Source organism: Anomalospiza imberbis, chromosome 21, assembly GCF_031753505.1.
Source record: "Anomalospiza imberbis isolate Cuckoo-Finch-1a 21T00152 chromosome 21, ASM3175350v1, whole genome shotgun sequence".
NCBI lineage: Eukaryota > Metazoa > Chordata > Aves > Passeriformes > Viduidae > Anomalospiza > Anomalospiza imberbis.
This window is the reverse complement of record NC_089701.1, coordinates 5549839-5565164: the sequence shown is the minus strand read 5'-3', so window position 1 is coordinate 5565164 and position 15326 is coordinate 5549839. Positions and strand designations below refer to the sequence as shown.

The 15326-nt window shown below is 44.0% G+C and overlaps 2 protein-coding genes across 2 annotated transcripts; one reads left to right on the top strand and one right to left on the bottom strand.

The window, feature by feature from the left end:
* The first annotated feature begins 5220 nt into the window (after positions 1-5220).
* Positions 5221-13583, top strand: PHYHD1 (phytanoyl-CoA dioxygenase domain containing 1). The gene is made up of 11 exons (XM_068211330.1): positions 5221-5387; positions 6205-6363; positions 6868-6943; positions 7075-7122; positions 8481-8536; positions 8719-8781; positions 8879-8900; positions 9257-9385; positions 9894-10010; positions 10157-10283; positions 10466-13583. The coding sequence occupies exons 1-11, from the start codon at positions 5355-5357 to the stop codon at positions 10509-10511; spliced, it is 876 nt and encodes a 291-aa protein (XP_068067431.1). The 5' UTR covers positions 5221-5354; the 3' UTR covers positions 10512-13583.
* Positions 12584-15062, bottom strand: DOLK (dolichol kinase). The gene has a single exon (XM_068211316.1). The coding sequence runs from the start codon at positions 14974-14976 to the stop codon at positions 13405-13407; it is 1572 nt and encodes a 523-aa protein (XP_068067417.1). The 5' UTR covers positions 14977-15062; the 3' UTR covers positions 12584-13404.
* Between the last annotated feature and the right edge of the window lie 264 nt (positions 15063-15326).

Genomic DNA, 15326 nt, shown 5'->3' with positions numbered 1-15326 from the left:
TGACACTCTGAAAGACAGCAATATGCATTATTTACTTCTGATACGTGCTGCTTGGTCTCCCTTTTGATTCCAGCGTATCAGTCTTGTATGATGAGATGGAAAAAGCTTCAAAACTTCCAAAGATAGGATCTAGACCGTGAGTCCTGAACATGTTTATCACTGAGGACTGCTGCAAAACTCAACCCACAGCAGAGCGAGTCACTTCCCAAGCTTTTCTGGATTGCTCATTCTGTGAGGGATGTCCTTACGTCGACAATCCATCCTCACTTGCAAGTATTCAATCCATGAATATTCTGTATTTTCCTTCAAGTTTCCATCAGACTGAAGCTTAGGGGGTTTATTTCTGACACAGATTGGTGCATTCACAAAAAGCATTCAGTTTAAGCAGACAGTCACTGCCCTGGTCAGTGTCTTGTTCTCCTGACAAGCTTTTCAAAACAGTAGCAAATCAGATTATTTATTAGCTGCTAAACCATACAGCAACTTGAATGAAACCCACCTGTTTCCTTAATAGCACTTCTGAGCTGAACAAGTTCTTGGGGATCACAAGGAGGCTCATCCCATGTTAGGATTGAAGGTTAGTGACATACACTTTACCTTTCCTGCTAAATACCCCAAAAAGTGATAAGTTGCAATTAATTGTTTTGAACCAGCTGAAAGGCAAGGAATACCAAACGTATTAAATGTGTAAAATTGTGCTGTACTCTGCCACTATGCACTGGAATGTTAGCTGAAGTTGTTCTGTGTTTCAGATTACTTTCTGATTTTATGATTTGATTCCTAGTTAATTTAGCAGCTGGAAGTATTTTACTCTGTCAGTCTGAGTGGTTAAATAGCTGTTACCGGTATCTTTCATGATGTGCTGGTCTTTTATATTAATTGTCACTTATTTTTAATAGCCTACCTCATTTTTAAATTTTTTTGTATTACCATTTATACACTCCATTTAGCTCACTCCATTTTAATTAAAGTTCTTGGTGTTCATTACTGTAAATAGTATTAAGTGGCTTTCTGTTGCTGAACCACATGAAGTCCTCTTTTTCTTTTTTTTTTTTTTTTTTTTTTTTTCTATTTAATGATTGATTCCAGGAATTTTGAGAACAATAACACATCCTTTACAGAGGATGAATTGTCTGGAAAAAAGCTTCAAATTTTATTGATTCCTAGGCTGTGACATTGTTTCCTTTTCTTACCTCTTTTCCTGCTTTAAAATGGAACTCACATGGTTTGAGTTCCTTGGATTTTAAAACTTTTTTTTAGTCCTCCTTCAGAGGAGGAGTATTTTTCTCCCCTCATCAACAGCTGTGCCTTCTCTATAGATCTGTAAATGTAACATTTCCCCAGAGGCACTTGCTCCCTGGAGTGTATTTGTAGCAGTGCCCGCCTGGAGCCAACTCATCCCTTGGATTCTTTTTCTTTAAACCACGGAGAGATTTCCTAACTTCTGGGGTGATTTCTCACTGCCAGACAACACTGTCATACTGTAAGCAGAGTCACCTGCTCTGAAGGTCACCTAAGGTAAGGCTGTGGGGATGCTGACCAGTAAAATTATTGCTTAAACTTCACTTTTAAAGTTTTTTTTTTTTCCATTTTAACCCTACTGTTTGGCCACAGTGGATAATGTACTTTTCCCAAGGATGTGCCAAAAGTGAATGAGTTTTCTGTCCTACCTCATTCTAACAGTGTACAAAGCACAACTGGAATGGGGCAGGATTATTAAAGTTTGATTCAGACCCTTCTCCCTCCAGCTGTGGCAGTGGGTTAATATTAAACTGCTTTGGGAGTATGAAATCCTCCAGAAATCTCATATCCAAACTCCAGTTTCAAAAGTAGCAGCACCTGAATTGCTGGAACCCAATGGCAAAGGTCAACTTCGTGTGAGTTCACACAAGGACTTAATTTAGGATTCCTGGAATTTTCCATCCCTTCCTCCATTTCCTTTAAAGGAATTTTATTTGACAATGGAAGAGTTTTTCTGGAGGAGGCTTAATGAGAAGGGGGCTACTGAGCCTGAGTCATCTTTACAGCTGACAAATGTGTCCATTTCAATAAGTCACTACTCATGGCTTAAACATGGTTCACTCCCATTGTGTAAATGCACGAGCAGGGCTGTGGTTTGGCATCTGGGACCTGCAACTTGGTGTAACATTTCAGAATCATGACATTCACTTTGTACGTGGGATTGTTTGGGCAGCTGAGCAACAGCACCTTCCCCGTGAGCACTGAAGGCTGCTCTTGTTTGCTCTGAAAGACTTGTACAACTGGACACTTCACCAGAATAAAGGTTTTAATTTGCATTTTCTTTCCATGTCTGCTTTCTTTGGTGTTTCCTGTGTATGGAGGCATTCAGCCTTTTACGATGTCACTTTTCAAAAGACAGATGTTAATGATTCCAGCTATTGTGTAGGATTATTGGGTTCTTTTACTCATTACAAAAGTCTTAGTGGATTATGACAATCCTCTATGAATTAAGTTGATGTATAGAGAAAGAGGTGTTGCTCTGTGACAAGCTGGAGCTGTGTCACAGATTTCACTATCACTTCAACAAGCATCTGAAACAGTTTCTGTTGCTGAATTTAAGGCTGTTGCCATAGGAATTGTCTTCAGACTGGTAAATTATTTCAGTACTTGCCTTCCCCATGGGCTCCTTAACTGGAAACGCTGGCAAATAGTGTCTTTCCCAATTCATGAAGTGGTACAGAGAATCAGCCTGTGACTTGCAAAGAAAATTTGAGTTTCTGTGCAGCTCTTTTATTGAGTAGAAAGTTCTTTCTCTTGAGTTTTGCCTTCCCTCACTTCCTTTGTCTGTGACCACTTGACCACAGTGACATTGGTTCCACTTCAGACCGAGAACGTAAGCAGGCTTTGAAACAGGTGAGTGGGAGTTTGTAATGCTGCTTATTGATGACTTTTAATGAAATGCAAGACTGAACCAAGAGAGGACAAAATATCCCTTGTCATCTAAGGCTCACCTAGACCTCTGCTCCTTTTGGCTGGTTTACCTTTTGGAGGACTTACTTGGTCTTTGAGCAGCTGAGGAAATCATGCTTTCTTTGCTCCTTATTTCTCATTAAATATTCTCTCATTTGGTGCTGATCAAACACTTCAGGGGAGGTGAGGTGGTCCAGTGGAAAATTTTCCTCCTTGATAGCCCTGGCAGCTCCACAGCAGCAGTTTTGGTGCGAGTGCTGAGCTGCTTGAGCTGGCTTGGCTCCAAAAGGCTTCAACAGGAACCCTTATTGGGATAATCATGCCCGTCCAAAAGGCATTTGAAACACAGGATCTGCACCTTTCCTGCAGACACGGGGTGGGCTTTGGCAGCCTCCAACCGAGCTTGCCAGAAGTTTTCTTGCAGAGCTGGCAGGAGAAAATGTTGAGTCTGCAAAAGGAGCTCTTGGAGGGGGAGGAAGGGAAGGAAAAGGAGCCGTTTCCCACTTTTGTCTAAGTACTGTCAACCCTTCTGTGTAAACTTATGGGGAGAGCAGGCATTACAATGGTAGCATCCTTCTCTTTGACTTTTTTTGGGCATTGTGTGGCTGGAGTGGTTTTCCTCTTGCTGGAAAGGTCTTTCTGAGCCTCAAAATAGGGGCATGGCTGGAGTAGGGAACGGGAGGACTCCTAAGGACAGACATGGAGAGCTCCTGGAACCAGGATGGCTTTTATCTCCTAGTAGTTGCTGCATTGTTTGCTGTGATCTGCTGTTTATATTGCTCAAAACATGCCATGGAACAGGAAAACTGTGGTTTGCTGCTGTGGCATGAACCAAAACAGCCTCTGGAGTCATCATGTGTGCGTAAGGTGGGGAGTGGAGAAGGTGACGTGATAAATTGCTGGAAAAAAACACTGTGTGTGGGAATGAGAAGGACATGACACGACAGTGACGGAGAGGGACGTGGGAGTGTTTTCCAGGAGTGTTTCTCCAGGATTGCTGCCTCCTGGGGAGGGGTGAGATGGGTCACACAATGAGCTTGCAGGCAACAGCCTACAGCTGGTTTTTTTCCCCCACTGGTCATGCGTCTTCCTTAAAAACTTTTCCACTCCATCAGTTGGTGAGAGTGTTAAGAGGAAGGAGGAATATTTTTTGAGCTTTGTAGCATTGGAGACTGATTTTTTTTTTCCCCTCCAGGTTTGTGGTCCAGTGATTAAAGAATCTGGCAGAATTTAGCTTTTTAAACGACTGAATTTATATCCTCCTCTGTACAGGGAAAAGCCTGAAAAAAAGTTAAACCCCTAATTTCCTCTTTCTTAAAAAAAAAAATAATAAGGTGCAGAGGGATTTTATCCACAATTCCCTTACAGAATAGAAAACTTAATTTTTCCAAACAGCCTCTCTTTAAATGGATTTGCAGTTGCCAGGATGTAAACACTTTTCTGTGAGCATTTTGCATTCCTCCCTTTTGCTGGGTTTTCCTTTGGCTGGGTGAATGATGCAAGAACACGCCCCCATGGTGTTATTTTTGTGAAATGCTGCTGCAAGGGTGTTTTCTGTGTTTCCTGTAGGAGCCAAACACATTTTCTTCTAGAGAGAAAAACCTTCCCCAGGGATTCCCGATGGGAGGGATGTCTTGGCTGGGAGCGCCACCGCTGGGCTGGCAACTGTTGCTCCCTCTCTTTTAGACCCACTTTTTGCATTTTCCCTCTCTGGTTTGGACTTTGGGTGCATTTGGGTTTATTTATTTGTAAATATTACATGGACTTCTGGAGCTGCAGGAGAGTGAACAGAGCAAGTGAAGGTGTAAATTACCAAAAGCAGCTGTGAATGAAAATAGCAGAAGTATTCTCTATGGGTTTTACCAAGCCCTCAGTGAAAGCTTTTTACCACATTTTAGTGTGTCATCTCCTGGACTGGGGACCCCTTTCAGAGGATATGCTGAATTGCTGGCAGGACTCACTGACTAAGCAAAAAGGGCTCTGTAAGACCTTGAATCAGTACTTTAAATTTGTTCTAAGACATTTTGATCTTCACACTTGAATCTTATTTTAACTCTCCCTTATCTTACTTACCCCCGTGATTACCAGTTTAACTGCCTTATTTTTAAATCTGAGTTATTAATTAAAAGTGATTCCTCCTTGGAGCTCAAATGTTCATCAAGTTTGTGATTGCACCTGAATAGAAAATTTTGGTGTGCTTTGTTACCACCAAGAGCCAAAGCAATACTGTGCAGTCCTGAATGTCCCTTCCAGGAGCAAAGAACTGGTGACGGGGAGAAAAATCTCTGGAGCTGTGCAAGAGTCCAGCGCTGGCTTTTATCACATGCTGGGCCAAAGATCACGTGGAGAGGCGGGGAGTCAGCCCTGCAGAGCCCAGGTGGCATCACCGTGTTGGTGGTGGGATCTGGGGAGCTTCTGCCCCGATGGCATCCGTAAGCCAGCAGCAGATCCAGAAGGTAAGGAGCTGCTCTGCAGGGAGGGAGCGTGTCCAGAGTGCAGGCAGGTGACACAGTGCGTAGGATAGTCACTGCTAATTAACCTGGCTGCAGCTCTAGCAAAGATCTGCTCCACAAACATTTCATATTCTCCTCAGCTGCTTCTATTACGTTAATTTTAGTGTGTGGTGTCATGGCTACAAACTCTTCTGGGGGCAGCTTGTTCCACAGAGCTCTTGGAGGGATTTCTCCTGTGCCCCTTCTGTCTGTATTGCTCAGCTCTCATCCCTGAACTCGAAATCTTCCAGGCAAAGGATAATCTCCAGGGTATTCTATATAAAGAAACTGAGTTCACTGCCAGCAGAGTTCATTTTGTAAAGGATTGTGTAGTGAACTGTGAGAAATCACCCAGGGATATTTTTTTTTTCCTTAGAGAGAACAAAGCTTTCCAGCTTGTAAAGGAATCTCATTCTGATTTGGCACACAGGCATGATTGCCCTGTTTGTGTTAGTGGGCTCGGTAGTTTAATAGTTGCTGGTTACAGGCATTAGATAAGATATCCTTGAAGCACAAAAGGCTCTAGTGATGAGATCTTCTCTGTTTTGAGTAGACTAAGGGATTGAAATAGATTGTTCTTAACTGTTTGAAATTTCAGCCTCTTAATTACTCTTTTGCAACAGAAGCCCCTACTGAAATTAAAAATTAAGAACATACTGCCTGGCTGCAGAGCTGGAGCTGGGATGCTCTTCACCCTAGAAAGGGCCAGAACTGTTTCCTCTTGCTTTGTGCTGCTCCTCCCGAGGACTCTGGGGAAGAGCAGTCACCCCATCTCTTCCAGTTCCACAAGGATGGCTTCCTTGTCCTGGAGCAGTTTTTCAGTGCAGAGGAGTGTGACAGCATGAGGAGCCAGATCCAGAGAATCATCGCGGAGATGGAAGTGCCGCCGCACTGCCGCACCGCCTTCTCCACCAAGCAGGAGGAGCAGGTCCAGGAGCAGGTACCGAGAAGGGCAGGGCTGCCCCAGTTGGAGAGCTGGGAAGAGGAAGGGAAAAGGCAAATTGCTGATCAGGGCTCGCTCTGGGGAACATGACTCTTCCTTCTAACTAAACACCGGGAGAGGAATTTGCTCTCCAGCTTTTTGCAAATGTTTACTGGGGTCTTATCAAGAGCCTTATCAATGTGTGGCTCTGCTGTGCTTTCAACCCCTGGTAGCCACAAGCAGCTCTGACAGATCCCTTTGTACATGTTCTGCAGACAGAAAACGGGTCATTTTCCAGGCAGCTAGCAAAAGAAAAGCGAGGTTAACCTCGTGTGAGAGGTTCCCTGATCAGCACAGAGACATGTAGTGTTGTGGAAAGCCTTCTTGAGTGATTTTTCACTGTGTTTTGCTTATGCTGCGGCTTGGTGGGAAAAAAGATGCAGGTGAGTGTTAATGCTTTGATTGAAAGTTCATTTATGTTTTTACAAGGATGCTGTCTTTACTGGGCTCTTATCCCTGCAGGGTAGCTCGGATTATTTCCTAACCAGTGGAGACAAGATTAGATTCTTTTTTGAGAAAGGTGTTTTGGATGAGAAAGGTAAGCCCTGCAATGAGTTAGCTACACAGAGGGGACGGGAAAAAGCTGAGTGAGGGATTGGGGGCCAGTTTCCAGCTCAAGGAATGATTCCTGCTTTTCAGACAATGTTAAATTATGGTTTTGTTTTGTAGGCAACTTTCTAATTCCAAAGGAGAAGTCCATCAGCAAGATTGGCCATGGTATGTTTAAAGGATGGGGTTTGGAGAGGGATGGACAAAAGAGATGTAGTTTTCAGACACGAGGATTTCTCCAGACCTGCTCAGTGTACATAACTGTCTCTGCAATTCTCTCCCTGCTGCCCCTCACTCTCTGCTCTCAGAGGACTGGATCTTCTGTTCCAATCCTTTTCAAAAACCCCTTCTCAGAGGTTTTTCAGCGATGAATAGCTCAGAGTCACTGACGTGTGAAAGTTGGAACTTCAGCCCTTGGCTCTTTTATGTAACAGATTTGCTCTAAAAATTTACCACCTGAGACTGGTGACATTCAGTACAGACCAAACTATCTCCTATGTCCTATGCCATGCCGGGTTGCTGATATTGAAGCTGTCCTCCCTCCTGTGGTATCACCAACACCTTTTCTTTACCCATACTGGTCTGTTGGACCTATTTCTTCTCTCCCAGTTCCTGGACTTGCATTTTGATCCCTTTTGTTTTCCAACAATACATAGAAAATGAGACCAGGATCCCCTGTGCCTGCAAACGTGAACTTTGTTCAGACTAAACTTCACTACGGTTGGAAATTCAGTTCTGAGAGTTCTTGTTCTTTGGTTTTCTCAGGAAAACACTCTCCTCTTCCCAGGCCTGCTGCCATTCTGTCACACTTCAGCTTTTCTTCAAGGGAAGTGAAAACTGTAGATTCTGGCTGACCCAGCAACTTAACAATTCAAAAGCCTTCTCTAGTCTTATTTTCTGTAATTACTAATTTTGATCAAGTCTCATCCCTTGCCTGAGAGCAGCTCCTGCTGGACTTGAGCATGTGTCCTCATGGCCAATCTGATCAGGATGAGCTGGAGGCACAACTCGGAGTCTTTGCTTTGTGGATTTGTCAGAGCTGGGTTGTAGCAAGAGTCTACACACACACTCTGACCTGCTGGTTGGGGCTCTCTGAAGGGCACCAAAGATGAGCACTAGCTCCTTTTTGCAGTACTTCACTTTTCTGGTAGGTCTTAAGGGTGTGTTTTTAAAGGATGAATTCACCCATATGCCTCAGGGTCACGTATAATGGCTGTCACTTGTGTAATATAATACTGAATCACATAATATTCCATTTTGTTCACTCTGTTGTGCACTGGCTTTTGTGTGTGTGCAGTTTGTGGCTAGGGAGTGATTATATTTATGGTCTTTAATGGTGATTGTACAACCTTTAAGTGTCCTATCACCTTAGGTGTGATAAGTCACATTTATCCATCTTGGGAGGGATGAAAGTTTCTAGCTGCATTTATCCTGCTTGCCTGTGGTGTCTGCAGCTCATCACTGAGGGCTACCACGTTCCCTTCTCTTTCTGAAATCTTCTGTCTGAGCCTTGTCTTTCCCCTTAGCTCTACATGCTTACGATCCTGTCTTCAAGCAAATCACCCACTCCCCCAAGGTGCAGGTGAGCTGTTATTGCTTCCTAGAATGGTCTTGGGGAAAAAAAAAAAATTGCAGAGTAGTTAATTTTAGTTTTCTACACTCCCAGGAGGAGTCCTTTTGTCAGTGAAAGGAAATTTTAATATATTCAAAGAATAATACTAAATAGTGTGCAGAAAACCTGAATCTTGGAAAATTTTTTTGCAGGAACTGGGAAGAAAACTAGGCCTTGAGAAACCAGTAGTTGTGCAGAGCATGTATATCTTCAAGGTACAGTAATTCAAGTTGTCTTGTCACTCAAGAAATAAGACCCTGTTAAGTGGGAAGCTGCGAAATTCTTCACACATCACTTTTTTTTTCTTTGCAGCAACCTGGCATTGGTGGTGAAGGTGAGATTTTTGTTATCTCTATATCACACTGCAGAAAATGCTCCTTTAGGAAAGGAATAGTACCAGGGAAAAGGCTCAGAATCAGACTTAAACCTGTGAGTTTGCTGGTTCAAACCTTCTTAAAATAATCTTTGAAATCCACATTTTTTCAGAAAAGTTTCTATGTCATATGCAGCTTGAACAAAGAGCTGTTTTTACATTTGCAGCAGGCTAAAAGGTGGTATTTTTATCTAAGATTTAATGTATGTGATAGGTGGTGGGCAGGGGAGGGCTCCGAGTCAGGGAGATGCAACCCTGAAGTCCTTCTAGAGGAACTGAATCCCATTAAAGACCCCAATGACAGTCTCTTCTTGCAGTGACACCACACCAGGATGCCAGTTTCCTGCACACGGAGCCCCTGGGCAGGATCCTGGGGTTCTGGATTGCCCTGGAAGATGCCACACAGGAGAACGGCTGTTTGTGGTTCATCCCTGGCTCTCACACCAGTAAGAGCACGTGCGTGACCACTGCTGGTCACCAGCACAGTTCTGCTTTTCCCCACCTCTAGAGCACACAGTGCAGCTTTAAACTTCTGCTCACCTAAAGATTCACTCAGTGAGTGTAATCATAATGCTCTTCAGGTTTTAAGCTACTCATTCCTCAGATCCTGGAGCCAGCTGTACTCATATCATGGTTTATGCTCCTATAGAAAGCACAAATGGACCAAAGGTTGGTTTTTCATGTGTGTGTGACTATTTGTGTTCCTAAGGGTCTGTTGCAATGCACAGAAGGGGTCAAAAAGGCAAAAAAAAGGCAGCTGTTTTATCTATTTCTGCCACAGCTGAAAAATCCTAAATCTCTGCTTAATGAAAAGGAACCCACCCAAATTACTAAGGGAAGTGTGAATATAGTAATAATAATTGCCAAGAGAAATCACTGATATTGTACCTTTGCTGTCCAGAATGCAGCCAGGTGTTTAATTTTTGTGTGTTTGCTTATTCTGTGGATTTGCAGATGGGATTACCAGGAGGATGGTCCGTGCAGCTTCAGGTGCCTCAACGTGTATAGAGTTTGTAGGCTCAGAGCCAGCCTATGACGACAAGCAGTTCATACCTCTGCCGATAAGTAAAGGTACAAACAGCCCCAAACGTGGTGCTTCACAGCTCAAGAAAACACAAGGGAGCTAAAATCATATTTTAACCCTGCACCTTCCCTCCCACTGGAAAGCCAGAGCTCATCTTTTGGAAAACAGCAGTCCAGGTGATTCTTTCCCACAGGTGGACTCATCCTCATCCATGGCGAGGTTGTCCATAAGAGTGAACTCAACAGCTCAGAGTCCTCTCGCCACGTGTTCACCTTCCACGTGATGGAAGCCAAAGGCACCACCTGGAGCAAAGAGAACTGGTAAGGTTGTGATCCTCACCAGTGGCTGAGGAAATTGAAGCCTTTCCAATGCAATAGTTAGGAGAACTGCTGGGGGTCTTGCCTGTACAGTTTGTTGGTAGTGCCCAGCTGGCGTTGATTTTGTACCTGCAGAACTGGAATAGCCTCTGAAGTTTTGCTTTCTCCTCTTCTTTACTCCCTAGGCTCCAGCCAACTCCTGAACTGCCTTTTCCATCACTCTACACTTGAAGTTAGTGACTGGCTTGTGGAGTCAATAGCTGATCAATATTCCTGATTGTTCATTCGCAGTCTCTTTAAAAGCAACCTTCACTTGATCAGCTCTCAATGTTAATTTATCCTCCTCCTCAAAACCAGGACCATTGTAACAGCCCAAAACCTGCAGTAGACAGAAGCTTCTACTGCAGCAGGAGCCCTGCCAGTATGAGAGTAGTCACCCAGTCCTTTTGGTAAGGAAACACCTTCAGTCTTGAAAACAAACCAGTGAAGACCATTGCACCTTGACTGGGACCACTTACCAAGTAGTTCTCCTTGTAGATACTCTACACAGAATACTGTAGATACTCAGTATTTTCCTGTGTTTAAGAGCTTAAGTACATTTCTTGGCTGGTTGACTCCAGCAATGCAGGTGAACATGTTGTGGGGAGATGTTTGATTTTCACCCCTAGTTTTCTGTCTTATTGTTGGAATAACAGTGATATAAAACAATCTTATTGTGGGTGAAATGAAGAAAGAGGTCTGCTTTTTACAGTCAATCTTCTAAATAATCCTGGCAGACAGCAGCTGAGTGTTTTCACTGAGTGTGATTAAAAATACAGTAATTTTTAAAGATTCACATTGAAATGATTCACATTGAAACAAAGAACCTCAATCAAATTCTTTACACTTAAATAAAATGATAGAAATTCTTCTTTTCATCTCCATCATCTTTTCTTTGAGGAAGACACAATGTGACCTCCAACAGATGGGGACAGTACTAAATTGTCTGGTGAGCAGCTGGAACTCTCAATATGCACAAGAATAATTTATATCCCCAAAACCTCACCAAACCCAAACCAACTTATAGCAAGGAATGTTTGGAAATGCAAGCTACATCCCAGGCAAGTTCCAGTCTGTATCCTGAACTGAACAGAAGCTGTGTCGGTGTGATTTCACCAGCACTGGTGCAGTGGCAACCCTGAGATAGGAGCCCAGTGTCACCAATACAGGAATTATATCAGAGTAACCCTAAGGCTGCTGAGGGCCATGGTAGAGTGGAGCCAAATCTTACTGACTCATCCCTTTCAAAAGTAAATTGGGAGCTGGGTCATGGCAACAGCAGGAACATTGAATGCAAAGTTTCTGCATTCAAAAACGACCTTTCCTACAGTTTGTTTGAAAGTTGGAAGCAGGGTGGAAGGAAAGCAAATTTCTCTGGTGCAATTTATGACATCAGTGGTGAAGGCTGTGGCTTGTGGCAGAAGCAACTCAAGTTTTGTCTATGTCCTTCCATGAGAGCAGTTAATAATTCAGAATTCTGCTGAGGAGGGATAATTTGTCCTGCACCACTACCAGCACCACGACCATCTACTTTGAGTGCATAAATAAAATTTAAAAAGCTGGACTGATTGGCAGGATTTCCTGATAAATGTGAAGGAAACAGGCCAGCAGTTGTTGAGCTTGGTTTCCTACAGAGTACCTGACAATTCACTGTGTTAGTAACCAGCTGTGGCATCCTCAGGAAATGCAGCACCAAACCCCAGGAGCCCTTCCCAGGCAGGAGGATGAATTGGGCAATGCTGCTTCTCAGCTATTCCAGTCCTGGCTCCTTGCAGGGACACACAATATTGGATTCTGGAGCCAATTCTGCTGACTCAGGGACTGGTTTCACTCCACCCCTGGTCTTAGGCTCCCTCCCAAGGCATGGCCTCAGAGCTACAGGCCTGCAGGACAGTGTTGTGTAAGGTACCTTGGACTTCCCCCAGACTGTTCCCAAAAGTGAATTTGAAAAGGGTCAGAAGTGAACTTCATGATGCAAACTAGAAGCCTGGGATGACAATCTCCTGCTTGCACACATCCCTGGAGACAGGAAGGACACTTGTGTTTTGTTCTAATGGACACTGGGCAAATCAGTGAGAGGAGACTGTTGATACAGAAGGGTTTCATACATAGAAATGAAGTGGGTTTTTTGGCCACAGAATGGTAGCTGTAATTGTAATTAAATGTATGGAATTCAGTAGCTTTAGTCAATTTGTTGATAGAAGCATTTTTATACATTATTTGATTAAACATCTGGCTGAAAAAAAAGTGAAAAAGTAGGAAAGTGTAATAGTAGGAAATTTTATTGACTTTGACAGATGTTCTGCTTTCAGGATTAATGTGTAATTAGTTTTAGCTGTGACTTAGCTTAATTTCCTCCCCATACCCATATTCATTCCAAATTAATTTGGAGATTAAATCTTGAGAAAGATAAAACATCTTTCTTGCTGAAGCAAACTTCAGGGCTAAAGACCCACTGTTCTTATTAGTATGGTCTGGAATGAGCAGTGTCTGACATCCCCAAACCTTCAGCACCCACCCTGGATAACTCAGCTGTGGCAGCTACTGATTTTGGAGTTGTGTTTGTGCATCGTGGTGTGGTTTTGGCTCTTGCTGATGAGGACTGGACATAGCTGGACACTTGTACCTGGTTCCTGTGCCCCGTTACCAAACATGCTTTACATCGTGCTTACACAGACATCAGAGTTCACACATCAAACACAAGGCGTGGGACTTGGTACAGAAAAGCTACAGTGCAGAGGTAGCAACATCTGAGAGACTTGCTTGTTTATTTTTTCCTCTCTAATTGACTTACCTCTTCTTCCTCTGCTTCCCTTGGGCACCCAGAAGAAACTTAAATTGGATTATTAAACACAAGTGCTGCTTTTATCAGTCGTGTTTGTTGCTGTTAGAACATAAATCCGTCTATTTTCGACAGGGGTAGAAACAAGACCAAATCAAAATCTTTATTTTAAATTAGTCTTTCTCATTTCTGTTCTCAACAGCTTTCTCTGCTGTACCAAAACATCAGCTTTGAGCTTTCATTAAAGTGCATTTTCTGGTACCTTTCTCTAGGAGGGAGAAAACTCTGTTCCTGGAAGTGCTTCTATGCCATGAGCATGATCTGGAGGTAGAGAGGCAACAGCAGATTATCAATTTGAGTAGTGTAAGCTTCCAAAAGAGAAACCAAACTCACAGATGCCAGAATCCAGGCATAGCTGGAGTTCAGATTCACACTGCTGTCAAAGATCAGAATGAGAGCCACAGCAATGATCTGAGCAAAAATAGCTGTCATTGTCCCTTCAAAGGTCTTCTTTGTTCCTGGCCATTTGATTTCCCCCATTGTACTGCCAAAAACAGAGGCAATGGTGTCTCCTACCCCTACTGCCAACACCCCAGAGTAGGGGACTAGTGCCCCTGCCCTGGGCAAGGTGCCTTTAGGAGCACAAGATCTGGGAAACAACCACACTGGGAGGGACATGCCAAGAAGGAGATAAATATGAGTCAAGATTAGAGGTCCACTGTCTCTTTCATCCAAGAAGAGAGAGAGCAAATGCCTCAGGGTTTGTCCAAAAGGTTTGATCCTGAAGTACCGAACGTACTCTAAGAAGATAAACACGGCCAGACACAGCACTGCAGCAACGTGGAGGAGCTGGCGGTCATAAATTAGCCCAGGAACATAAGTAGCTACAACAATGAAGTGGAAATATTTCCTGGTTATAGTTGAGGCCTGGTGTTTTTTAGATTCAGATGATCTCTTAGCATTCTGGTAGAAAACCACCCCACATGCCGAGGCAGCCAAGAAAGTCCAATACACAAGGAGGTAAAGTCTTGTCTGTGTCTGAAACAGAAACTGGAGCAGCCAGAACAAAGGGTTCCTCTGGATCAGTCGGTACAGCCAAGGCATGATGACCCCTAAGCCTAACACTGCTGTCATCATGTGGAAAAACAGGGAGGAGATCCACGTGCCCGAATCCATGAAAACGAAGAGCACGGTGAAAAAAAGACCAAGAAGAACAACTCCAACAACTGCTACCAGAAGGAAGAAGTCAATGGGATCCCCTCTGCCCTCGATTACATTCAGTGAGCGTTTAATGAGCTGATTGAGAACAAAACTTACACCTCCGAGAACCAGCAGCGCTTCGCCAGGAGTAAAACATCGAGGCAACAAGTACAGCAAGATCATACTGAGGTAGACGAAAATGAGCAGCACTTCTAGAACCTCTATCACTTCTGAGACAGTCAAGGAATGTTTCATGGTGTAGATAATGACGCTGCCAGCAACACCAGTCAGGATGCAAGTGTTGGTTGGCACAGGTTTGGTGATGCCAACTGCTAAGACGGACAGGAAGAGAGCGAGCAGCATTCCCGTGGAGGCCACGACGATGCCAAAGCGCTCGAAGTAGACGATGCCGGCAGCCCGGCACCTCTCCTTCATCACCACCCCCAGCAGGGGGATGACCATGCTGGCGGGCAGGAGGCCGCTGTTGGCTGCGCCCCGGAACTGGAACACGGCCCCCCCCTGCTGCAGCAGCCGGTCCCATTTGAACTGGACGTAGAAGGCCTGGACGGCCAAAGCCACGGCGCACCAGGAGAAGCGGTCCCACACCACCGCGTGCACCGACAGCACCACGGCGAACACCAGCAGCGACTCCACCAGCACTGCCTTGTTTGACATGGTTCCAGCCCAGCCTGCCTCAAGCTTGCAGGATCTCAGGAGTCCCGATGTGCTCAGTTGTCCATTAGGAAGAATTCCCTTCCATGCTACTGCAATTGCTATTAAAAAAAAAAAAAAGGCAATTAAAGCAACTACTTGGACAGCTGAAGTGTTTGCACAGCCATTTGGTCCTTAAACTCAATTTAAACTGATAAAGTGCCAATTGCTAATGTCAACACACAGATGAATTAAAAAAAAAGCGAGGTGAGCAAATCCTGCAGTTCACCTTCTCTAAGTGAAGGCTCACAGCTCATTGACAGCTGCCCTGCAAACCAAACTTTGCTTTAAACTTTTGGACTGGAAGGTGAGCA